Source organism: Alligator sinensis, unplaced genomic scaffold (genome assembly GCF_000455745.1).
Source record: "Alligator sinensis unplaced genomic scaffold, ASM45574v1 scaffold219_1, whole genome shotgun sequence".
NCBI lineage: Eukaryota > Metazoa > Chordata > Crocodylia > Alligatoridae > Alligator > Alligator sinensis.
This window is the reverse complement of record NW_005841866.1, coordinates 4482179-4508795: the sequence shown is the minus strand read 5'-3', so window position 1 is coordinate 4508795 and position 26617 is coordinate 4482179. Positions and strand designations below refer to the sequence as shown.

General features: G+C 44.2%; 1 protein-coding gene across 2 annotated transcripts in view; it reads left to right on the top strand.

Annotated features, from left to right (window-relative positions):
• WDPCP (WD repeat containing planar cell polarity effector) overlaps nt 1–26617 on the top strand; it is a 287418-nt gene that overhangs the window by 189891 nt on the left and 70910 nt on the right. For both annotated transcript variants that reach the window (XM_014525820.2, XM_025192301.1), the window contains exon 14: nt 11326–11389. In XM_014525820.2, the coding sequence (XP_014381306.1) occupies nt 11326–11389 (64 nt within the window). The remainder of the gene's footprint in view (nt 1–11325; nt 11390–26617) is intronic.

The following is a 26617-nucleotide window of genomic DNA, read 5'->3' as shown; positions in this document are numbered from 1 at the left end:
TCTAGATATATGAATTCAGCCTCATGTCCTTTGTCCAGGCAGTGTATCACCTGGGCATAGAAGGAGACAAGGATGGTCACGCAAGACCTTCCAGCAACATCTACCGTGTTTCTCCAAATGTGGATTTTGGTCAATGTTTCTGTCGCGGGGCACCTCGCTACCCCGCTCCTAGAGAGTGGAAACTGCCAGGGAGAGAGAGCCCTGGCAGGACATAATGAGCACAGCTGTGGGTTGCCCCGGCAACTAATGAGAGTCAGCTGGCCGGAAGGGGCAGGGCTTGGCCCTCATAAAGCCCAGGGCTGAGGCTAGGCTAGCAGTTCCCTGCTCTGAGGCCAGGCTAGCAGTTCCCTGCTAGCAACCAGAGGGGTAGGAGTTCCTGGAGTTAGGATGTGGAGAAAAGCCTAACAGTAAGTACTGCTTAATCAGAGTTGAGCAGTGTTAAGTTATAGCCAGGTGGCTTTGAGTTGAGTTATAGCCAGGAGGCTCGAGTTTATGTTTGTGTTGTTGTGTATTACACCGGTGGCTAGGGTGAGGCTATAAGGGGTTGGAGGAGGCCTCATAGGGACCCCCAGAGGGGTGGGGGCCCCAGTGCCTGAGAAGGGTGCAACTTGCGGGGTATGTAGACCCCAGCCCCAGAGTGGGGGGTTTTGGAGAAGCCCCAGCGTGGACACGACGAGCCCCAGAAGGGGGCACTGCTAGGAAGCCCTAGCATGGGTGTGGTGAGCCCCAGAAAGGGGGAGCGCACTTTAGAGGAGCCCAGCGTGGGCCCAACAAGTCCCAGAGAAAGGGGGGACTATTGAGAAGCCCAAGGTGGGTACGGCGAGCCCCGAAGAGGGGGGAGCGCCTTTATTGAGAAGCCTGGGATGGGCGTAGCAAGCCTGGTCATAGGTTAGCATGGCAGTAGACCTCAGACAGGGGTAGGGTGCTGCGGTGAACCCTGACGGAAGGGGTTAGTGGTACAACGCCCCAAGAGAAAGGCAAGGTGCTTCGGTTGTCCCTGAGGAGAAGGGATAGCAGTGCGGTGAGCCTGGGTCAGAGAGGGTAGCCGTGCAGTGGGCCTAAGGGACCGGAGGCTCAGCTGGAAGTCCCGTAGCGGGCCAGGTTGTTTTAGAGAAGGCCCAGGGAATTTAGACCCGGGGAGAGAGAGTGACGAGGGCGTGGTGCTGCGGTTGTCCCTGAGGAGAGGGGATAGCAGTGCGGTGAGCCCGAGGAGGGAGCCTGGAGTGGGCTAGATCACAGAGGAGGCCCGGGAGAGCGGGCGTGTATTTTGACGGACCAACGTCTGGTACATCTGCAAGGCTTGGGGCGTGGTATTAGGGGTTGGTAGGAGCCACGCGTAGCCCATAAGGCTAAGGTGCCTGGGGAGCACCCATCATATCGGGAGACCCCCAGGGGGTCCGGGAACACACGGGGACAGAGGTCCCAGCTAACCGTGCCCAGGGAGTCGTAAGGCAGCCTCCCGAACTTACTGAACATCAAAGACGTGGCCGGCGAGAATTTGAGGGTGCCCTCGTGCCGACTTGGCACGGTGAGGGGGCCGTAAGGAGATCACGGCCCTTCTGAAGGACCCCGCCGTGACAGTTTCATACTCATACACCTGGGGACCATGTCCCCATCAACCTTTAGTCAACACTGCAACACCTTCCCTTCCCCAGTTCTAGAATTCCATAGCATCTAGTGGGGTTATGCACTCTCTGAATGGAATCTCAGTGCCCTATTGCCTCCTGGACATTGTTACCTGCTCAGAGCTCAAAAAGTAAAAGGAGAATAGTAGAATATGTCTCAAAATGGTCATATAACAGCATGTGATTGGCCAAATATCATCACTGGCATCTTACTACATGTCAAAACCTAGTATAAATTGGTTTTAAAGAATGGATAACAGCCCTAACTTAAATTTATAGCTGTGGTTTTATAAGAAGTGTTTTGGCACACTTTTGCGCACTTACTGCTATAAAAGAAATGATAAATTGCAATAAGCAAACACCCAGTGGTTTTTCCACCTTTGCCAAAATATTAGAAATACAGTGTATGCCATTTTTCAGACTATTCTTCTGTCCATTCATATTGAAGATGCACAACGTTGAGTCAGTTTTCAACTGTGGTTGGCTGTACTATGTAAGTCTTGCTCCCAAAACCAGGAGATTGGGTTTTAAATTGAGATTCAGAAAATGGTGTGTGATTTTTCTCTCTTCACAGCACAGTTGGCAGTTACATATTCTTTCCAACCAACAATGCTAGGTTATTCAAATGAAATCCTGTCATACTGAAATTAGTGCTTCTAAGATTTCTCTTTTAATATAAAAAAAAAAAAAATTGAGCTGCATATAATCAAGTGTCTCCAGGATCTGATGGAACAAATAAAATATTAAAAATAATAAATTAATATAAAATAATGAATAAAACTGCAAAATAATTGACAACATAGATAGAATAACTATTAAGTAATTCCTCATCACAGAATGGTGGAAGGAATTCTGTGGCCAGTAGTGTATTCTGTAGCTAGGAAGTTTAACAGCTATGCATTTTAATTGCCTCAAAATTTACTGCAATTTCCCCAGAAGGTTAGTATAATTTCAGGGCTTGTCCTGCAAAGGTGCATTGAAAGGACATATTTGTAGACCTTTAGGCTAAGTTACTTATAGTTTGGTATTTTAGTAGCCCTTAAGAATTGTTAAGTTAGCATAAGGGGAGTAGTATAAGAAGAAACTAAGGGTGTTGTTACATGTTACAGTTTCCACATGTTAACTCTCAGGAATGTTAGGCAGTAATAAAGTTAGCACATGTTATATACAGTCACATATTAAGGGTTAATAGCCTCTCTAACCTGCATAGCTCTGACTTGCCACTAGAGGGCTGGCAAGCTGGGGTCTAGCTAGCTAGGAGCTGCCAGGTCTGCCTCATGGCTGCCCAGCTCTCCAGCAGCTCCCCACCTTGCAGCACCCAGCTCACAAATCTGCCTGGGTCTCTGTCAGTCTGGGGCAGTAGAATTCTAGATGATAGATTGTCCATGCATGCTGGGGGGGAGGGAAGCAAAGCCACAGTTTGAGATTCAGCTGGCAAGGGACATAAAAGGCAGTAAAAAAGGATTCTTTAGGTATGCCAAAAGTAAGGGGAAGACCAGAGATTCCATAGGTCATTTATGCAACGGGAAGGCAATCTAATCACAGATGATGCAGAGAATGCTGAAATATGTAACACTTTTTTTGCTTCAGTTTTCACAAATAGGGGTACCTGTCAGACGACGAGTGCTGTTGGCAGCAAAGTTCAGGAGAAAAAAAACAGCGTAGAGCAATGGCTGAATAGGTTAGGGATTAAAGGTTAGAGAAGCTAGATACTTTCAGGTTGGCAGGGCCACATGGGATTTACCTGAGGATATTGAAGAAATTGGCTGAGATAATTGGCCTATCCCCTTTGAGAACTTGTGGAGGTTGGGTGAGGTCCTGGATAACTGAAAAAGGGCAAATATCTGTAAGAAAGGGAAGAAGGAGGATCCAGGGAACTACAGATCTGTCAGCTTGATCACTATACCTGGAAAGATCATGGAGAAGGTCCTCAAAGAGTCCATTGTGAAGAACCTAGAGGAGAACAAGGTAGTCGGGAACATCTAGCATGGATTCACCAAAAGCAAGTCCTTCCTAATCAAACTGATTTCCTTCTATGCGAAGGTGGCAGGCTCTGTGGGTGGTGGGAGAGAAGTGGATTGATGTACCTTGACTTTAGTAAGACTTTTGACACCATCTCTCATGATCAAGCTAAGGAAATACAGACTAAATTAAAGTACTGTAAGGCAGCGGTTCTTAACCGAGGGTCTGTGGCTCCCTAGGGAGCCATGAGCAAGTTTCAGGGGGTCCATGTGCCTGGGGACTGGCTGGAGTGTGCCACCATGGACAAATGCTGAGACATGGAGTGAGTGTGGCTGTCCTGCTCCATTGGGGCTATCCAGCATTGAACTCTGTGACAGGAGTGGGAAATCTCCACTTGTGCTCAGCTGGCAGCTGCCGCCTCTGCAGCCAGAGCCATTGTGCTGCACCTGAGGGACAAGGAGGTGGGAGAGCAGTGCTCAGGCACCAGCTGCTCTCAGGTGGGGGGCTTGGGCTGGGGCCTCTCACCATCCAGAGCCTGGGATGTGGTCAGCGAGGACATGCAGAGCTGCATGGGTAGCAGGGACCCTGTGAGGCTCCTTTCTTTTCTATCTATGCCTGAGTGAATCGCAAAGCATTTCACAAACTCCTGAGTAGAGCACAGCAAGACAGAACCACTCACTCAAGCAAGTGCCAGCTGGGGCTGGAGAGCAGGGCTTTTCCCCTCCAGCATGCCAGTGTCCTCTGCGGGGAGCTGTGCAGAGACTGGGAGTCTAGGGAGGCAGTGCTGGGGGATTCCCAACCATACACTTATATTGTTATCCCAGTTCGTTCTCTCGTTCTCTCTCCCCTTTTTCCCTGCACCCCCCCCCCACCTCTTCCCAGCTTTGTCTCTCCTCACCCCACTGCAGGGAGGGTTCATTGCATTTCTCCACTTACTCGTGCCACCTCAACCTATGCCCATTTCTGCTCAAGAACTTAGCGAAGGGTCCATAGAGCAGCATCATTTGACATAGTTATGTGAAAAGTAAACAGACCCCTGCAGCCATCAGGCTGTAATGATCATGCCTGCTCCTGACTTTTTTGGAAAGCGAGGGGGAGTGGGAAGTAGGCAGAATGTGACATAAGCAGAATCCAGGTTTTCCATTTGCCATGGGAAAAGGCGGATTTTCTCCATTAAAGGAGAAAAATGTGGGAAACCATGGGTTTCCCTTTGCAGGCTGGCAGTTTTCCAGCCTGCAAGGGGCCGCTTGGGGCTGCAGGGAGTGGGATGCAGGAGGCGCCACACACATGTGTGCACACGCAGCATTCACATGGCTAGCAGTACAGCCAGGCAGCAATGGAGAGTAGCTCCCCCAGCTGCCTGCAGGTAAGTCTATGCGGGGAGGGCATAGACGATGTGTGCGGGGGCGAGTGGGGGCAGGCAGGGAGCAGATTGAGGTGGTGGTGACCACAGTGAGGGAGAGATTGGGAAGGTTTGGGGGCAGGGCCTGGGGCTGAGGTTGGAAAGAGCAGCTGCAGGGCCCAGATAGGGGAGCAGGATGGAGCCATGGGCTGTTTGTCTAAGGGAAGTGGGGAGAACTAGCTCACTGCCACTGCACACACTACCAGGAAGGGATCAGGCTGCAGAGGCAACACGTTGGACACCAGGAGGGGTATGTGCTCCTCCAGACTTATCTGCAGGATTGGGGAGGATGTGGGCTGCCCTGCTACGGGATTTGGGGCTCCCTGCCCTGCTGCCCTCCCCCTGGGGATCCCCACGGCCCAGCGGGTGGGACCTGGCATGGGAGGGCAGAGGGGGATTGGGAGGCTTGATGCTGCTATTGCCACCAGGACCCTCACGCCAGCCATGCTGCTATGGTGAGGTGCTCCCTGCCTGTCCAGCAGCGGCGGGATGCCACAAGTCCGTGCTGGCACCGCCACCCCCAGTGGCCTGCAGGGAGGGAGTGGAGGGGTGCTGAGAAGGACCAGGCTCCACACTTGACTCCAGCCACTGCAGCCAGGTGAACAGGGGCTGCCCCACCAAGGCCTAGTTGATGCAGGGGTACCGGTGGTGGTGGCAGCACTACCCTCCCATGCTGGGTCCCACTGCAGAGGTCCCCGGGGGGAGAGTAGGAGGGAGGGGAGCCCCAAGCCCCGCAGCAGGGCAGCCTGCTTGGTGGGGCCTCAGGAAGAAAAGGGTTGAGAATCTCTGCTGTAAGATAGATATCAAATGTGGTTCCAAGGGATCTGTCCTGGGTCCAGTATTATTTAATATCTTTAATAATGAGTTGGATGATGGGATTGAGTACACACTTAGCAAATGTGTGGATGACACCAAATTGGGTGGAGTTGCAGATGCTGGAGGGTAGGACTAGGATCCAGGATGCCCTGGATAGACTAGAGAAATGGTCTTCAATCAACCAGATGAAATTCAACCAGGACAAGTGCATTTGGGACAGAAATGCAGACTGGGGAATGACTGACATAAGCTGAGTATGAGCCAACAGTGTGCTCTTTTGGCTTGTTAAAAAAAAAAAAAAAAAAAAAAAAAAGCATATTGCATCAGCTGGAGTGTCACTTGCAAATAAAGGGAAATGATTCTTCTACTTTGTTCTGTGCTGGTGAGTCTGCATCCTGCCCAGAGCAGGTGGGCTGGACCTGATGATCTCACAAGGTCCCTTCCAGCCCTAAACTTCTGTGAATCTGTGTGTGAATCTGGATTGCTGAGTTATTTAATCTGAAGAAGAGAAGACTGAGTGGGGATATGAAAGCAGTCTTCAAATACCTGAAGGGTGATTATAGAGAGGATGGAGGTGGGCTTTTCTTCGTGGCTGTAGTGGACAGGACTAGGAGCAATGGCTTCAAGCTGCAGCACAGGAAATTTAGGCTGAAGGAACTTTCTGACTATGAGGGTGGCCAAGCATTGGAACAGGCTACCTAAAGAAATTGTGGAATCTCCATCCTTGGAAGTCTTCAGGATAAGATTGGACTGGCACTTGGCTGGGATGTTTTAATCAAAGATGATCTTGCATTGAGCAGGGGACTGGACTACATGACCTTGCAAGTTCCGTTCCAGCCCTACTTTCCTATGATTTATAAAGTATATCTAGATGTATTAATGATACATTATCTGTACTGCATTCTCATTTATGTGCTAGCCATATTCATTTTTGCACAATTTTAATAAAGTTTGCTTTGTGATTGCTCCATTGAAAAGTTTCCTTTTGCTTGAAGCAAAGGGGCTGTTTTACATCTTCCTTTTTTACCTTAGTTCCTTGGGAGCAGGGAGGAAATGACACGTACAGACATGATTTCTTTTTTAAATTTAAAACCTGAGTGTGCTAAAGTCCTTGGCCAAGATTTTAAAAGATGGCTGCTTAAAATTAAACACTTATATACAGTTACATGCCTAAATAAGTAGTCTAACATTCAAAATATTGAGCCTCAAGCAGTATCCAATAAAGCTGTTTATTCAGGTGGCTAGCAAACTATAATTTAAATTCTTGCCCCCATTCTCTAACTACTCTGTACCCAATATCTCATTTTAATAGCAGTAACAGTGTTTTAAAACACACAATTCTTCATTTTTAGTTTTGTCTAATTTTAAAAGAAAAAAATGCTGTAGATAAAGGCAGTGTTAATTTGAAAAATCATGCAAACAGTTTCTGTTCCAAAAATTGCTGATATGAGAACTTATGGGAAACTGCTTCTTTTATGAATAATAATTAATATTATTGTGCTTAAGAAATGGGCAAAATGCCTAGAAAGTAAATGAAAGAATGAGCTATTAAATTGAAATATTAAATGAAATAACTGAATTAAAAGTGATCATGTAAACCCTGCAGTAAGTGTTGAGAGTTATAGCTGATTGAACATATTTTCATCATCTGTTTTGTATGCTTAAATACAATTGCTTGATGTAAGTAAACACTTGATTGACATTCTGAATACTTAAGCGTTGTTTGCATATGCATCACAGAATATTGAACAATTAAAACTTAATTTCAGTGGGATTGGATTGCATGTAAATTATTTTCAATATTCATTTTTCCATTGTTCTTACTCAGTACATTTTTAAATATTTGGTTTTATAACGCATATCATCCTTGATTGGACTTCTAGATGAGGAAGGCTGTAAGATTTCTTTAATTAAAAGGATTGGTTTTATAAATATTATTTGTGCCATAGCCCTCTTGCTACAGATTATTTTCTAAATGTTGTGTACCCTTATTGAAGACAAGAAAAAAAATAATGCAGCAGCCCTGCTTTATCAGCCCAGCACCAGGAATATGCTTACATGGTCAGTGGGCATGTCTAAGAAGGCTTGTTGGTTGTAACTAGTCCTTAAAGAAATGTTTCCACCTTTTCTTAGTGTGTTACCCTCTCTATCTGTGTCTCTCTCTCTCTCTCTCTGTTTTTTCTCCCCTTTCGGTTCTTTTAACTGACCACACTAGATCTCCTACAAGATGCATGAATGAACTGTATGTATTTTACAAATAAAAAAAATAATTTTGTCTATTTTCAGAGCCATGAAATTCTGAGGGAAGGATGAGTTACTATCTTTTAATCACTGCGCTGGGTTTCGTAGGATATACCTGACCAAATTCTGCCCACCAATGGAGCTGCAGAACTCCCAATTAAACTCAGTGATGAACTTCTTTCTCTGCTCACATCCAAATAAATGAATTTAGTTCACTGTATTTAAAGCCGCATGCTTTTTGAACACTATAATGTATAAACTTAAAGGCACAGAGTACCCGCTTCTCCTCTCACTTAAATTGGTGCAGACCAAAAATAACCCCATTAATGACAAGAGAGCTACACTGATATAAAATATAAGCAAGAATAAGAAACACAACTTTTATTGCTTTTGTTGGTTTGCCACATTGCTAACGTATGGCAGGCAGCTTGATCTACCACACCAGTCAGGCCGATAGAACCCAGATCTCCTGGTATTCTAAGTTATCCTCTATAAACCTTTTGCAAGTCATTTAATCTTCCCCTGCCACAGTTTCCTATCTACAAAGTTGGTGTGATAATACCCATCTTTTTATCATACTAGGGGAGTTATAGCGAGAGAGTGCTTATATAAATGCATAGGAGTGGTATTATTTTTATTATATAGGGTTTTACACTTGTTATTCTATGCCATTAACAGCTCCCAGTGTAATCCTTTACAATTTGTCATATATAGGTAATCACAGTTTGAGAGTTCTAATCTAGAAGGTCACATTTCTGTTGGCAATAATTTTGACCAAACAAGTGGCTCAGCTTTATGGTTTACAGGCAGATTTCCTTATCTCTCTTTTTCAAGAGACACCTAGGTCTTGATTACTAGAGTTATTTTGAAGCAAAGAGTAAATTACAGGATTTGGGAATATTCACTTAGGACTGATACATTTTTGGTACTATTTGAAAGAAAATAATATTGTGTCATGTAATTGCAATATAAGAACAAAAGGTGCATTATTTGTTATTTGAGGGATGATACGATACCTATAAAGAAGAGTGCTCAAAATAAGAGGTCTCCTTGTGACAAAACCCTATTGTAAAATTCACATTATCAGTTTGAAGGCACCTTTACATATAATGCATCATACCGGGCACTCTCTAAATGTTCCTATAAGATGAAAATACATTATTCTGTGTCAAAGAGACTTAAACTAAATGTTTTCAAATAAAACTAATGTAAGAATGCCCAGAAAAATGCACATATTCTTCATTGATTTAATATTGTTTGCATAAGTAATGCAAGCTTGTCACTTGCATTTGAAAACAGCACCTCATTTTAAAGAATGCTATTTGTAGTAATTTATGAAGTCTTTGTGATTGTTATTTCAGCTCTCTTGGTTTGTGAAGAGCATTTCTTTGGTAGACTTTTTTTCCCCCAGTACAGCTCTGGAAATAATGAGCTGGCTTTACGGTTTTATGAATAGGGCCATAATGAAACTGAAGTATGTAGGTTGATTAAAGGAAAAAATTGAAATCGTTGGGAGACAGAAAGAAACTGACAGCTTTAAGGCCATGGTTCCGTTCTGCAGGTCAATCAAAGGAAAAAGTTATTTTACATTTTTGGTTGCTAGTATTGCCTTGGCTGGAGCAGATTTTTTTTTCAAATTGTTTCTTTAGTAGTTGCCAGATAAAAACAAAGCCATGGTGTAGACATCTTCTTGTTGGAGCATTGCACTGCATGTTTCACTGACCTATTGAAATTCCTTCTAAGAAAGGAGGACGTGGTATTTTTTTCTATATGTGAAAAATCTGATAAGGAATAAAAAGTGTCATTTAGTTTGTAAGCAAAATTCATAAAAGATGAGGGCAGTAATACTCATGCTACTGTAACGTACGTGTGTGTGTGTGTGTGTGTGTTTCTCTTGAAAAAGCATTGCTTAAGAAGAAGCATTAAGCTTCAGTGTAGTCTCATGAGGCAAGGATTTTGGGGGATATCTTTTGTTGGACCAACATGTCTGAAGAAGGTCACTCTATGCCCAAAAGTTTGTCCAATGGCTTTCCCCGCCATACAGCTAGTCCAATACAAGTTATCATTAAAGAAACCTTGCCTCTTGGATATTCCCTGGACCATCATGACTACAACAACCCTTCAACCGTACTACATGTATTTTCATGTAATATCCTTTATACAAAGTGAGACAGGGATGAGGCACTGCCTGGTAGGTGGTGATCAAATGGTTAACTTCAGCCTGACTTCCTCCCCCTGCCCCCCTCCACCTTCCTCCCTCTCCTTTTATGCAGGCACCCAGGGGAAGGACTGTAAATTAGTGCTTAGAAGGCACAGCAGGGAGAGTGGCTTTAGGAAGGTAGGATTCCACCTTCCACCCAACCCCAGATGGTGTTGGATTTCATACCACCTGGGGTCACAGAAACCCCACACGAGAATATATTTCCCTTTCTGCTAATGTTAATTTTTTTTGGTTTCTTGTTACAAACATCCTTTTGAGGAAAGGCCTTGCTTGTTGGCTTGGTATTACCTTCTGCCAAGTCATTCCACCAGGATACTGTAGCACTAAGGCCTTCCTAGGTAGAGCAATGCTTGGACCCAGGCTAGAAATATATAATCACAGATGAGAGATGTTCTTGTTTAGAAGGCTCTCTCTTTATTATGATGTTATTCGCACTATGAAATAGTCCCAGAACCTGTGCCCTAGTTGTCTGAGAACTGGGAGTTAAATGTAGGATTCTAAACCCAGCACTGACTAGATTCTTCTTTGTAGGCAGGCAGGTCACCCTCTGCTTATGTTATCCCATCTATAAAAGGGGAATAATGAGAAAGATAGTACAGCTGGATCCACACTTTCCTTAAGGATCTCCCCTCTTCTTCCAAGCAGAAGAGAAACACTGGTCTCCTCTCCATGAGACCCTGCAGAGAACTCTCAGTACATTTGGAGGTCTGTGCATACTGGACTGGAAGGGATCCAGCACAATGCTAAACACCTTCCATTCCCATTTAAGTTGACTAGCTCTGATGTTGCTCAGTAATTGGCAGGGCATTTGCTGATGTCTTTGGAAGATAAAAATGCCAAGGGTTATTATTGTATTTCATAGTTTTGAAATCTCTGTATTATCACAGAAATGTTCACCCGTCACCCTGTTGCTGCTATTTTACTTTTCCCCCAAAAGTGATACAATACACCTCACATTTTTACAGCTATCACTTTGTTTGCACATTAGCAGGTTGATGGATCTCTTAAATTTGATGTTGTCCTCCTCAGCAAATGATACATTTCACCTTTTCTTGCAGGTATCAGAGATTTGAAAAGGCATTTCTGCTAGCTGTTGACATAGGTGCTCGTGACCTGTTTATGGTGAGTCATTCTTGTAGATGGCTTTATGACTGCTGTTCTCAGGATGAGTTAGTTGTCAGCTTTTGTGCACATTAAAAAGGATCAGTGTCATTTGCAGTCTTAGACACATACTGGTGAAGGCACTATTCTACTTGGCTTGCCCCTTGCCATCATGAAACTGGTCAATAGCAATCTAGTATCTTTTGAGCCACTGACATTTTCCTTGCCATGACCTAAAGGTTGTTTTATGTTTTCCAGGAATTAATTTATATGTTTTTGAACTTTCCCCCTCTTCATGTATCCTGATGTGGGTGGATGTCATCTTTCACTCTAATAAGCTTATATGTTTCTAATCCATTCTTTTAAGTGCAGCTGCAGAGGCCAGGATACAAGAGCAGACCATATCCTGGGGATCCTGAATGGTTTTGGTTTGCCTCTCAGGTTTGTGTGAAAAGTGACAAATTATGAACGCTTCTACAGCTACTTTTAAAACAACAAAGCTACAACGTCAACCTAAGGGGTTTTACATTTCGTGCACTCTCTGGCCCTCCCATTTAATTAGCTACAAAAGTAAAATTAACCAGTTCTTAAAAGACCTCTGCAGGAGGCTCTTGTTTTATAAGATCTTGCACCACAATGTCACAGTGAGGTCAGATGGACAAAGTCAGTAGTGCTTCCCTAGTCTCTCAGCATGTTGCTGCTGCACAGCTGATTTCATTGTTGTCAAAGAAACAATAAGAAAAGGGCTTGTTTAAAAAAAAAGCTCTTTGAAAGTCTCATTTGTTTGACCCTTTTGCATAATGAAGACATTCTGTTGTTTAAATTAAGCTTTGACACTAGATGTTAATATCGTTTATCCCATTAAGTCACTTGCCCTGCTAGTTTGATCTTGATATTTAAATTGTATGTTAAATTACACAATTAAATCCTTCTTTTATGGGATATGAACATTTCTTTCTAATTATATAAAAAGTTGTGTGAACCTTTTGATGTTTTTTCCACAGCTCTAATCATCTGGCTTGTTCCATCTAATTAGAAAGATGTGTATACTGCGATAAACTTTTCTAAGTATGCATCAAAGAATGTGATGGAAATGTCATACATTTAGGAAATTCATTTCATATTTTGTACTTATTTATATCCTCACCCCCTGATTTTTTTTTTCTTTTTATCTCTATTTTCTCCTTTTCCTCCTCCTCTCTCTCTTTTTAGCATAGCCTTTTCAGTGGAAGACTTAAACGTAGCCAAGCTGAGAGTCGCAACTAATTTAGAGGCTTGGGAAAGAATCTTACTTTCACTTCCACCATTCCATTGGGTTTGATTCTCTTCAGGTTTTGAACAACAATGGATTGCAGTACTTAAGGCAGGGCAAACAAGGAGTTGATAATGCCTCCCTGATTCTCAGGTACCTAGTGGCGGTGTAAATGGCAGAGAAATAGCTGCAATTTATGTTGTCATAAGGTCCCAAGTCAACAGAGAATTGAGAAGGTAAGCCTCTTCCTGACATATCCCCTCTACTGCCCTGATGCTCCCCTAACATATTGCTTGCCTTGTACTATGTCAGGAACAGAGATGCTGTCATAAGAGGCAGTGGAGCTGATAGTAGGAAGCAGATGAACTGCTGCAGGTATTGAAAAAGCAAAACAGTGCCACAGTGTTCCTCAGGAAAAGAAGCTTTAAAAAAAAAAAAAAAAAGAGTGAACTGATGGTGAAAGGTAGTCATACTCCTGTTAGCCTTCACTTTTCAAGTGGTCACTTATCAAGCCTTGTTGGCCATGTAGACATGCTCTGGGCTTCCAAAGAAGGCACAGAATACAGTAGAAATTCTACTTTTCAGATACAGTCAGTCAAGCTGAGGCTTTACCACCCCCTTCCTTTCCTTTCACTGCCAACTGACACAGACCCAGATCACCACTGTTAGGAGAAATTTAGGTACCATCACAGCTGATTTATAGAAGTATAATTAAGCTCATGGCTCACTTCCCATCCCCACTTTTTGTCCCTTTTCAGCAGCCTCTCACAAGATGTTGCTGAAATAGAAACTCTCCTCCATGCTAGTCCCCTGGACCATAAAGGAAAATCCTCTGCAACTCAAAGGCCATGTCTACATGAGCTACTATTGTGCAGTGGTTACTGCACATTTATTTAGTATTTGTATAAACCCGAGTTACGGCTCAGTAGCATCTCATGTAGATGTGGCCTTGTAACAGGTTGCCCTCCCCAGCGCCATCTTCTCTGGTAATTCGCGCCTTACGTGGGGCGCCCTTGGAGTCTTCCTTGAAGTTCTTATGTCCCGCCCTCTTCTCGCCTGCCACGTCTTGATGGAAAATTATTATGATGATGTTCCTATGAGCGGGAGACTGCATATTGTTTTGGGTTTTTTGTATGTTGGGGCCTTTTGCCTACGTGGGCCTGACCCCTGTCTTTCTCTAGCTAGGCCTCCCCATCTAAACCCACCAAAAAGGGTTTGACTCTGAGGCTCTAGCGTTTTCCGGTGTCTTGAGGCTCGTGGCCCCCTTTCCTGCTCCAATCTGGAGCCCTGGCCCAGAGGTCCAGCCACCGGCCCTACAACCAGGGGACGGCCCTGAACTCGCACTCTCCCAGTCCAACCAAAAATAAATAAATAAAATTGCACCCCAGGTCCACCAGAACTCCCCAACCTTTTTAAGATCGTGTCTTCAGGTGCCAGGATCAGTGCACCCCAAAAATCCTGCGCCCCCACTAGCACTGGGGTCTATGTACCCCCCAAAAACTGCACCCTCGCTGGCGCCGGGGTCTCCACTCCATAGAGGGCCCCAAAAATGAGGCCTCCTCCTTCCCCTCATAGCCTCAACCAAAACCTGGTATTATTCAATAACCAAAAGAAAAAAAATAAACAGTCCTATCCATGGGCAATATCTGCCACCCAAAAAATATGAGTAAGGAAAGCCGTATGTCAGCTTACATTTGCAGGGTTTGTGCTTCAGCTCCCCACCATCAGCTCTAGTCCTTGCTGCAGTGCGGCTGACATCTCTCCAGGGCTTCTATAGTTCCCCTCTTCCTGGCTTTGGACTTCCCACCAAGCCTCTCCCTGGAGCTCTGAGATGCACTCCTTTCCCCTTGGCTGCTGGGCTCCACTGCCACTCTGCCCGGGGTTTTTATAGTCCTGGCCTGCCCCTCCCAGTCAGCTGACTAGCTGACCAAGTTCAGCCTTTAACCGCTTCCTCACTAGTACTCCGTGTCCAGAAAGTTCGGGCCTTAAAGGAGCGGGCCTGTATTCAGGTGACAGGGCTAGGGTTCCCTGTTACAGGCCTCTTAGTTGCAGAGGGTCTTCCTTTTAAGTGATGCCTTTTAAATGACGCTACTGCGCAGTAGCATCGTATCATGATTTTTGCCTTGCAGTGCTACTGCGCAGTAGTATCGGGCTACTGTGCAGTCAGCATCTCATATAGACGTGCCCAGAGGGAAGGGGTTTGCAGCAGTTATTGCTTGGTTCCAGCACAGAAAAGGTAATGACAGCCCATCTTGGATTTAAAGAAGCTCAGTTTCTTCACCCACAAGCTCACGTTCAAGATAACAGTGATAGCCACTATCATTCTGTCCCTAAAAAAGGAAGCTGATTCAAATCTCTTAGGCAGAAGGCAGGATAGATTTGCACCTTAAAGACTAAAACAGAGTTGCATAGCATAAACTTTTATAAGCAGTGGACTTACTTCATCAGATGCCTGACTTCAAACTACCTCTCTCACATATTCCGACCACTGGGATATTTATTTTCATATTGCCATTATACCTTGCCTCTTTTCTGTGATAAGCCCAGAACATAACCAATGCAAACTTTCCTTTCTATTGGCCTCTTTGCCAACTTTCATTCAGTGGTGACAGTTCACCACAGAAGGAATTGTAGATCTAAACTGGTTTGCAGATGTGTAACATTTCATCTACTAAAACATCTAGTAATGACACTTGGGGGCATAAGTACTCCAGCTACAGTTAGTTATCAACATTTCCTCTTTTTTCAGATGATTCAGATAGCTGGTGCTATTTTCCAATTTAATGTCAAACGTAAACCTCTTTTGAGAGAGGCTCTCTAACACAGAAGACTGATAGACCTCTAGCTTTTTAACACACAAAACTATAGAAGAGCCCCAGAACTTTTAGTTTGTTGAGAATCATAGTAGAATTTTCTCCCGTACTTGTTTGGAAAATGTTGTAGGCACAATTCAATAGCAGAAGAAAAATAATTTACAATGCTTAACTTTGCATTTTCCTCCTTTTGTTGGTTTAAATTAGACCCTTTGGCCAAAATTCTAACCTTGCTTAGGCAGAAAACCATTACGACTTCTACCCATGTAAATGAATGCAGTATTGGACCCACATTACTATTTGAATGTATTTTTAATGTGGCATTTAATAGACTTGTGGATATTCCTCTCACCTTTTCAATCTGTCCAGGGCCTCTAGCATTCTTTCTCTATCAAGTTTAAGCTACCTGTCCTCTCCATTTATGTGACCCATAAATCAGTCTCCTTTAATAACACTGTTCCATGCTTTCTTTCTGGGTTGTTTTTGTTTTTTATTTTTTCAAACACTCCTTCTCTTTACCTATGTTATATCAACACCTTTCTCCACAATCACTCCTCCAGGGCCTGATTCTGATCTAACTGCTTGTTTATACAAGGATAAACACTTTCAGGTAGTTTATTTATGGTTTACCCCATTGTATGAGAAATCAGAATTGGTCCCTTTATGCTGTCCTTGCTTTCTCTGAAGCTCCTAGTGCTAATTGGCCCAGATTCTCAAGGTATATAGGTGCATAACTCCTATTAATTTTAAAATACCTAAGTAGTATTTTCAGCATCTGTGGTAATATGCTGTGCCAAATCTTGGGCAGCAAGGAGTGCTCATCCTCTCTGCTTTCAAATTCATTCTTAAAATACTCTTACCTAGTGAAGTTTCTTGTTGCTAATCCACCATTCAATGAAGTGCTGTTTGCTTTTTAAAAAGTGAGTAGACCTCACATAAAGGTAACATTCATATTGTTGAACATATTAGAAGTGTAAGAGTCACAGCTGTGTCTCATGCACATTACTTAAGTGCCTGGAGGTTTTGGCCCCATTGTACAAATGAAAGGGTCCTGGCAGATGCTATATTTATGGCACTGTTAATATATTATTCGTATCATAAATTGCAGTATGCCACACATTCCAGCAATTTGTAGCAATTTCTCATATAATGTAGAACATATTTGTGGCTGTTTTGTGTGGGGCCATAAATTGAATGTGGCATGTGTCCCAGACCCAGGACTACCCAGTCCCAATGCTGACAATAAACAGATTGTCACTATCAACCAGGGACAGCTCTGGGTCTCCCACCTGGCCAGACCTGCCCTGTCCCAATGCCAACAGTTAGCTAAACTGGGCCCTGCATGTTCACAGCCTTGCTCTGCAGCCTGCATGCAGAGTGCAGGGCAGGGTATTTAAGAGTGCTTCAGCCTGAGGAGCTAATGGCCTCAGTCTGTGCCAGGCACACTTGCAGCAACCATGCCAGGCACAGCGGACCATTGCCATTGGGATTGGACGACCAAGACCTGGGGCTGCTCTTTGTCCCATTTCAATAATCATCTGAGCATCAAGATTGGGCATAGGGCAGCCCTGTGGTCTGGGACACAACTGCCCTCAGCCCAGTCCTTGAGGACTGCCCCTGTCCAATCCCAAACTGGGGCTACCCATATCCAACCTTGGGACTGATCTGGGATTGAACCAAGCACTGGTCATGGGGCAGCCCCAGGGTCCAGGACGTGGTCACCTGCTTCCTGATCCATAGAATCAGGTTGGGTGCAGTCCTGGTCCCAGTTCAGTCCCATGATTGGGTGCTGAAGAATTTTATGCCCCATCCCAAACAGCACACATCCTGCCATGTACATGACATGTGTGGCATAGCGTGACACAGTTTTGGGGATGGTGCATAAAATTCCTCAGATCCCAGTTGTGCTATTATTTTAATGTTTGTCAGGGACCTAAGAGGGAGAGAGTGTCTGCCATGAAGAGTTACAATCTACGTACTGTCACAGTAGCACTGTGAATACATGAAATCTAGCCTTTTTATTTTTGTTTTAACTTTTTATTAAGTTTTGACAGATAAGGAGAAAACTATATCTACTATATTGTTAAGCATTTCCAATCTGATTTTACCTATCCTTAATACTTTCATAATTGTGTAACATGAATGTGCAACACAATATATAGGTCACTTGTTTGTGTTAACAATTCACAGTCCAACAGTATCTGTACATAAAAAAACAGCTGCCTTTAGGTCTTATTGGATGCCTTAGACATGCAGGAGATCTGCTCCCATGGGCTGTAATTATAGCGCATTAGAGCAGACTTGATTAATAGAGTTTGCTGGAGCATGCTAATTAACATGCTTCACCAGCCTCAGCGTCTTGTGTATTCAGTGTCCCTGCACTTCAAAATGGCAGCAGAGGTGTTTTAACTAAAGCTCGTTGAATGAGTTTTAGTTAAAGCTCCCCTGCCGTCATCTTGAAGCACAGGACACTGAATACATGATACGCTGCAGGTGCTTTAATTAGAATAGCTCTTAAGAGACACTCTAAAGCGCTCCCACCCCCAGAGGATGTGTAAAGACACCCATTCTGTCGTCTTCTGGCAGAGATATTGAACCAAAGGAATAATACCTAGGGGAAAATGCAAGGAAATAAGAAAGAAGAGAAATAAATAAGTAAGTAAAAAAGGTACAATGAGGGAACAGAGAGAGAAGGAATAAGAAGTGGGCAGAGAGGAAGATGGCTGGAAGAGGGTGCAAATATTTAATAGATTTATTCAGTTACTTCCAGAAAAGCTTTATCTTGAGCATTTCTATTATGGGTCATAATTGTGCAGACTGCTTCAGACCTTCTTAGCAAATTATCGTAGGCTTGTGGGAAAGGATGCATAAATTCATTTGAGTCTCTTTTTTCATTAAAAGGAGGTATCTGAAAGCAGAGGTTTATAGAGAAATCTCTTAACCATAACTATATAGCATCACCAACATGATGCCATAATAATACACACATAGACACTGCTGTGAGGATCTCTAAAGCTTCCAACTCCATGTCACACAAATCTATCGGTTATATCAACTCCCACAAAGTTCAGTGCAAAACATAATATCACAAACAACAGCTACATTTATTGAACAATAAATGATCCAATCTTTGACAGAACAGATCAAGCCATAAATACAATTGTTAGCTTTAAATCCTTTTGTAGTGTGTTTTCAGCTCTCAGCTGCTGAAAATTCAAAAGGCCAACCCCTTTAGCAAGGGTAGCAGAAACCTGAGGAACAGACATGCTTATTAGTGTCAGATCTTGGGTGATACACTGATGAGGAAAGTGTAAGTTTTGAAGAAGTGTTGGAATTTTGCCCAAAAATATCTTCTGGATACATGCACATCAGTATTTCAGATGACTTCTGCTTACTGAGGGCCAGCATAGCCTAACTTGCGAGGATGAGTATAAAAAAAAGTTCCTGCAATTAATCAAATTGTGAAATCATAAAAATCCAGCCATTTTAACATAGACTTGATAGCCAGCAGATTCAATTATGTATCATTACAGTTGATTCACATACGTAAGATGATCTCTGAACTGGCAATCTTTGGGTTGATTACATGAAAAACAAATCTATTACAATAATTATAATAATTTAAATGTATTATTTTATTTTGCTATTATTCTTTGTGGTATAGAGTGAGTTGTAGTAATTTATTTACAACTTTCAACTTAACAACTTTCACCAAAACAGTACAATAAAATGAACAATATAAATTATATATAGTAAAATAACAAACTTTATATAAATTATAATCTTGCTAGAAGCATACAACAAGATGATCCATTCTGCCATTTTACAGAAAATGAAAACAAAGCATAGTGTATGATGAGATAAAAGAAGAGGCAAAATGAAGCACTGGGCATTAAAAACAAAAGGAGGTCATGGTTTGATATTGGCCCTTATGCTTTGTGCAAGCAGTGCAAAAATTCCAAAGCTGTAGAGTGAGGGTATTTTGGTTTTTCTTTTGGTTCATCTTCCTATTTCGTTTTTGCCTAATTTAGTGCTTCATAAATTCCAAGAAAAATCCTGTTTTGTATCATTTGAATACTGAGTGCATGTATTGGGATCAGAAAGAATCTGAATTAATTAGCAAAGATATTACATACTTTTTTTTTTAAAGCTTAAAATAGTTTGTTTTTTTTAAATAGTCATTTTTGTGCATACTCCATTATAGCAATCTGTGTAAGCACACAAAAAGCCACTTACTCAGTTGATCCTGGATCTATCTTAAGAACTGGACCCCTGTTTACTGACATTGTTCTATCATCTACAAGATTGAAAAAAATCCAAGATGTGAACAGGAAATTAATACAAATTGTAATTTTCATTGAAAAAATGTAAATTTAATTTGTTGAAAGTCCATTGAAAGGGGCTGTGATGTTCTCTGTAGTTTTTCCCCCAATCTTACTACATAAAACTACTTAAAAGTGTAAAAAAATTCAGTTTAAGCTCTCTTAACATACCCAACATAACGTTCACATTTATGAACATAATTTTGCTATACATACAAATATCTGTAAGCTGATACTTGTTCCACAGCAATCTGATTCTCAGCTATCTTGAGCAAAATGGTAATAGCAACTTTTAACTTTTTATTCTTGATAAAAATCATAATGTTTGTGACTCAATACTATTTTTGACAGCCATATTATACCTATGAACAGAGAAAGTATAGAGTTCACAGCAAGTTCTTAACTTATTACTTTGCCCCAAGACACTTGCACATTCTTGTAAAACCACACCTGTATTTGTGCTCAGAAAATGGTCCAGGCTCATCCAGGCGTCTCAGTTTCTGAAGGTCAACACCCTGTTCCTTCTAAGGAATCAGCATTTTCATTCCCTAACATCATCCTTTTATCACTTGTTTTTCTGATGCTCACAATCTCTCCTACAAATATAATTTTGTTATACGCTTTACAGATGACCTCAAAAGATATGTTCTCTGCCCCAGCTGCTTGTATTTTAAATTTTGGATGTAACTAGTTGAGCAAGGGTAATGAGTAGTATAAAGCAAATGAGGAACTAATGATGGGTTTAAACAATATGATCATATGGTTACTCATATTTTTGCTTAATTTCAGCACTGTTTAAGAACTTAAAAATCTGCTCATTGTGCTGCTACATGAGCCGCAAAGAAGCTATAGAAAGCATGTAGGGGTGGTTGTGTGTTGTTCGTCGTTCACGGGCGAAGACGACTGCATCCAGCGGTGGGGAGAGGAGGGAAGAAGAGAGAAAAGAAATGGGAAAGAAACAGGGAGGGAGAAAAGGAGAAGAAAAAAGAGAGAGGAAAGAGAAAGGAATGAGGTGGAGACCAGGTCACTTGGGTACATAGGTGACTTATAAGCCCTATCTTTGCCTTGAACAATCTGCTACAGCAGAGGCAGGAAAACAATGAGGACTGGGTACGAGAAGTTTTTGTTTTTGGCCATGCATTTATTCATTGCTTCTGCCGTTTGTTGGTGTTCAAAGGCCAGTGCTCTGTTCTGGATTGATAACATCCAGGATGTCATCCAGGATGGATGGTTGCAAACAATTTGCTCTCACAACTCCAGGTTGATGCTTGTTAGGGACACCTTTAAGGTATCCTTGTACTGCTTCTTTGGTGCACTGTGAGAGTGTACTCCATTTGACAGTTCATCATAGAAGATTTTCTTCATTAGGCGAGTGTTGGGCATTCTTGAAAGGTGTCCGGCCCATCTTAGCTGTTCCAGTTTCAGCAGTGTGAATACTGGGGAGAGCTGATCGTCTGAGTGCTACAACTTTTAACTGTTTAATCTTGATAAATTCCTAACTTTTGTGACTCCCTCTGTACTGACAACCTTGTTAGGCCTAAATACAGAGGAAATCTAGTGTTCACTGCAATTTCTTAACTCACTGCTTTGCCCTAAAACACTTGTACATTCTTGTTAAAGCACATCCCTCACTGCTCAGATGTTCCAGGCACATCCAGACTTCTGTTATTCTGAAAGTCAGCATGCCTTTTTTTATGGAGAATTGCTGTCCTTTAAAGCATTCCTTAAGCTTCTCCCTACCTTCGTGTCTTCCTGATGCCCAATATTTCTTGCCTTTCAGTACTGTTGTTAGTGCCACTTACCACAAGGAAGATGATCACCTAGCAGACAGGCCAGCTTTTCAAGAACTCCTAATTCTTTCCCTTTATACTTTAAACAATAAAAAGTTAATACTACGCAAGTGAAAGGGTCACAAGCATGTACATATGGAATTGAAGGACGAAGGTGGTGAAACAAGGTAACCGTGCAAAGGGAGAGAGGTTTTTTTTTTATAAAGTTAAATATGATTAAATTAAATTAGATGCGATTTTGTTCTCTTAATCTTGCTTTTGAAGCATGACTATTATCTTCCTTCCTTTTTTTCTCATGTCTGTCACTACTTACGTCTCGTATTTCTTTCCATCTTTCTGTCTTCTGTTCTGCTTCAAGAACTGGGTGAGATACAGCCCTGCCACTCATCTCTCAGAGTCTCTCACCTCAAATAAAGGGTCAATAAATTCAGATTTAGAAGGATCTTCACATCAGATGCTTTCTGAGTCTGAGATTTCAGTAGTTTTCCTTGTGGGACATTAGCTCGAGAAAATATTCCTTTCCTCTTATGTTCCTGCATCTAGTTAGAGTGCAGAATAATGATAAAAAATAAAGTATGTCATTGGATTTGCATCTTTCTTAGGAAAAATAACAAGCTTATGTTTCTGCCATTTCTAATCCACTGATTCAGACTTTGCAGATAATATGGTGGAGACAAAGGAAGTTTTTCTCTCACATGTAGCCATGGCATAAAATGATGCTAGTAGCCATGTACAGGATAAAAATCCAGCCGCTTGTTAAATCATTAAAAGATATCCTTCATCCCAAAACAGAGAGGTCTGGTCCCTGACTTCATAATGTAGGAGGCAATGTGGGACCAATGATATGGAAATAATATTCAGGTCTCAGATTTTTATTCCTAATCCAAGCCTACCAGGTTCCAGATTGTGACCTACCCCATAAATTGAATATGTAGCAACTTGTGATTATCCCAAACTCATGGCAGTGGCCACAAAATCTTGTTAATTTAGGTTACTTATCATTTATGACAGGGGTGTCAAAAATACAGCCTGTAGGCCAGATCTGGCCTGAAGAGCTCTGTCATTCAGACCATGGTGCTGTCCATGGGTCTCAGACTGGACTTTGCACACTGCATGCAGCACAAACCAGCCCTGGTTCCACATGCTGCATGTAGCATGTGTGCCAGCCCATTCTGCATGCCACATGCACTGTGCTGCACAAAATATGCACTGTGCTGCACACAGCATTCAGGGCTAGGGAGGGAGCATGGTGTGTATGGTGCATAGGGCCAGGGCCAGCAAATGCTGCATGTGGGGCTGGGACTGGCACACACTGTATACAATGCATGGGGCAAGGCCCAGCGTGCTCTGCATACAGCACGTGGGATTGATCCAGGGCACATGCATGCAGCACATAGGGCCAGTCTGGGGTGGGGGGCGGGGTGTCGCAGGGCACTTAGATGCCTGCTCCTGAAAGAGCAGAAACTGCCTGGGAAGAGCCCAAAGAGCCAGACAGGAGCCCAGGTGCAGGTTGCCATGGCAACCAGCTCATGAGGAAATTAGCCTGCACCTGCACCTGGTCAGCTGGACAGAAGGGGCAGGGCCCTGGGCCCATATAAACCCCAGGACAGAGACTAGGAGGCAGTTCTCTGCTGGTGGCCAGGGGAGGAGCCCTCCTAGAGCAAGTGAAGGGAATAGGCCTGACTAAGTTCTGCTCTGGGTAATGTAAAGGGGCTGAGCACATCTTATGTAGTTTGTGTTATGTTATAGCCCAGGGGCTTATGTTTTGGTTGCCGTTTTATAAGATGGGTGGTTTGGGTGAGGCTATTTGGGGAAGGAGGAGGCCTCATTAGGGGCTCATGGCCATGTTGGGAGCCTGGCGCCAGAGAGGGCGCAGCATTTGGGCTGCGGAAAGCCCGGCACCAGAGAGGGCACAGAGACAGGGCTGCAGAGAGCCTGGTGCCGAGGGGCGCAGAGACGGCTGCGGAGAGCCCGGCGCTGAGGGGCCAAATTATAATGAGACCTAGTGAAGACAATGCCAGTACCATCTGCAAGGCTTGGGGCGTGGTAAAGGGTCAGTTGGAGCCATGCATATAGCCCATAAGGCTGGGGTGCCCCCGAAAGACCCATTGTGAAACAGGACCTACAAGGGGTCCGAGAACCCACAGGGTTCAGAGAATCCATCAAACTGTGTCCAAGAGGACTTAAAGGCAGCCTCCCTATTTTTATATTTTCCATCAAAAACGTGGCAGGCGAGAACTGAGGGTGCCCATTGGGCCACATTGGCATGGTCAAGGGGCCTTAGGAGATCACGGCTGTCCTTGAGGACCCCATCCCGTGACAATGTGCACTGAATGTGGTGCCCATGCCAGATTAGTCCTGTGCAATGGATCTGGCAGGTAGGGCTGCCTCTGGGCCTAATCCATCCCCACAGACCAGCCCCACATGACTCATCCAGCCTGCAGGGCCTGAAGAGTTTGACACCTCTGATCTATGGGGATGTTAAAGTTAGGCTGCCTATACGTGTGCTCTTACATGTTCTAATTAGCAAGTGCAGCATTGCCAGAGTGTCACTTGTATTAAGCCCCACACATTTAAAAATGGCTATGGGGGCACATGTCCTGCAGCCATTTTTAAATGCAAGTGGGGCTGAATAAACGTGATGCTGTGGCATTTTAATTAAAGCAGCTGCCCAGAAACTGCTATAATTAGACACCCCCCGCACTTCCAAGCAGATGTATAGGCAGCCTTAGAGAGCATTATTAGCCTCAATAGCTCCAATATCATGGCAGCAAGGACCTTCATCTTCTCACTCAGACAGAGGCAGATCCAGTGAGGATGCCATGGTATGGTCACACCCCATTTTGACTTCTGTTCCATCCAAAATTTAAAACTAATTGCGTGGTGGCAGCAATAGCATTTCTATTAAGCCAATATTGAGGAAGTCAGTTGACTTAATGACTCATTATAATATATCTGATTCCAGCTAATCGTTCTTCACTCCATAAGTGTTAGGAGTGTGCGAAACAGGCCATATTAGATTTGGATTCGGCCCAAATCGGGGGACAGTGATTTGATTCGTTGATTCAGATCACTGTCCTGATTTGATTTGGCCAAATCCGAAGCTGAAGATTAGATGCAATTCGGCCATAGACACAACTTTAAATGTTTCTCCTACATACCTTGAGATACCAGGCATGTCTCATGAACACTGTGATGCTGGGGCGGATGGAGCATCCCACAGAAGCACGGCGTCAAACCCAGAAGTGGACCGGAAGTACTTCTGATTCACTTCCTGGTCTGCCAGGGAGCATACTGGGGGTTTCCCCCCTCAACCTCCTGGCTCAGCGATTGACCGCAGGGGGACCCTGGATGTCCCCCCAGACTAGGAGGCACCAGTCGCCAGGGCAAGGGGAGGGTCCCCCGCGTGTTCCGTGGCAGACCTGGAAGTGGACCAGAAGTGTTTCTGGTCCACTTCTGGGTCTGCCACCAAGTGCACTGGGGACTCCTTCCTGCCCTCCTGTGGGACACTCCATCTGCTGAATCTCTGCCAAAAAATCGGAGCCAAAATCGGGCCGAATCTCCGCCAGATTGAATCAGCGACCGAAGCTTCACATAGCCCTAACAAGCGTTAACAACCTCTCTCTTTTTTTAAATGGTCTAGCTCTTCCACTAATCAAGTCATCTTTTCTTCTGAAATTTTCCTGTCCGCTACCCACCTCTGGTAAATATTCCCCAACTTCACATCCATGAAGACTGTTTTTACTGTAGCTGTGCTGTGCTCTTAATCAGGGATTGACAACCTGTGGCGCACAGGCTGAATCCAGCCTATGGAACCATTTGATCAGGCCAGTGAATGTGAAGCCTTAGGAGCATTTGGCAGAGGGGGGATTTGGCAATGATCACCATTGCAGGGAGAAGTGGCACTAGCAGTATAACAGGGGGCCTGCTCAGGGCTGTTCTCTGTGTGGCCCACCCACCTGTTCCTGGGCTAACCGCCCGCCTTCTCGTCCGCCACGCCTTGATGGTATAATTAATTAATATATTTTAATAAGCGGGAGGCTGCCCATTTTCTGCCCCGATGCCAGGGGATGCTATCTGCCGCTCAATTCCTCCCCTACACTGCAGCCCAAGCCTCACAGATGGCTTCTAGGTGTTCTCATCATCACCGGCCCCACACTGGGCCCCAGAATCCTCCTAATTGAACCCCACCTGGATTCCTCCCCTCAGGCGGCCTCTTCCACCGTCATACCGGGCAACATAGCTCCCTGAGCTGCTTCCCCTTCAGGTGTGATCCTCCCACCTGGACCTTCGGCTCACTAGGCCTGGCCCACCTCCAGGCCAGTCAGAACCCCAGGCCCGCAGCTCTTGGGTGTCCATCGTGGTGGGCCCCCGGCCCTTCAGCCCTTCTGGTCCTGGCCCCAGCACAGGGCAGTCAGGGGAAATTCAGACAGGCCCGAGTCTATGGCCCTTTTCTCACTCTCCGAGGGTCCACCCTCTGGGCCCTCCAAACAAAGGGGTCACCCATCTGGTCATGGAGGCTAGGGGTTAAGGCGCCCTGACCTGCCTTTCACCGGGGTGGTAACTGGCCTGCCATTTCCTGGGGGCTCCCACGCCACTGAGAGCCCCACCAGGCCACCCACTCCCAGCAGGGTACAGTTTTAGGTCATACCCAGGACCAGGAGCCTCCTTACCATCCCCTACAGCTCCTCCCTTACCTCCAGATGATACCAGCAGCTCTCCAGCCAGGCATTGTTGTTGCCTGACCTCTAGCAGCCAAGCTGCCCTGTTTATATGGGCAGCCCCAGATCCCAAAATGGCTGCCCTCATCAGGCACCTGGCAGCTGCCAGCTCCAGGACATTAAAGTGGCAGACACAACCAGTGCCCTGCCACAGGCAGACACTTTCTTTGTGCCACTGTGGGGAAAAGTGGCAGCAGTAGCAGGGTCCTAGCACCCACCCATCCTCTATGACCTGAACTACTTAAAAGGTTACTGAATGCTGCTCTAAGCCTTAATCAAAATGGCAAAAAAAACTTGAGAGAGGACTGAAAAATCATACTAAAAATAGTTTAATGGAACTGCCTGTTTAAA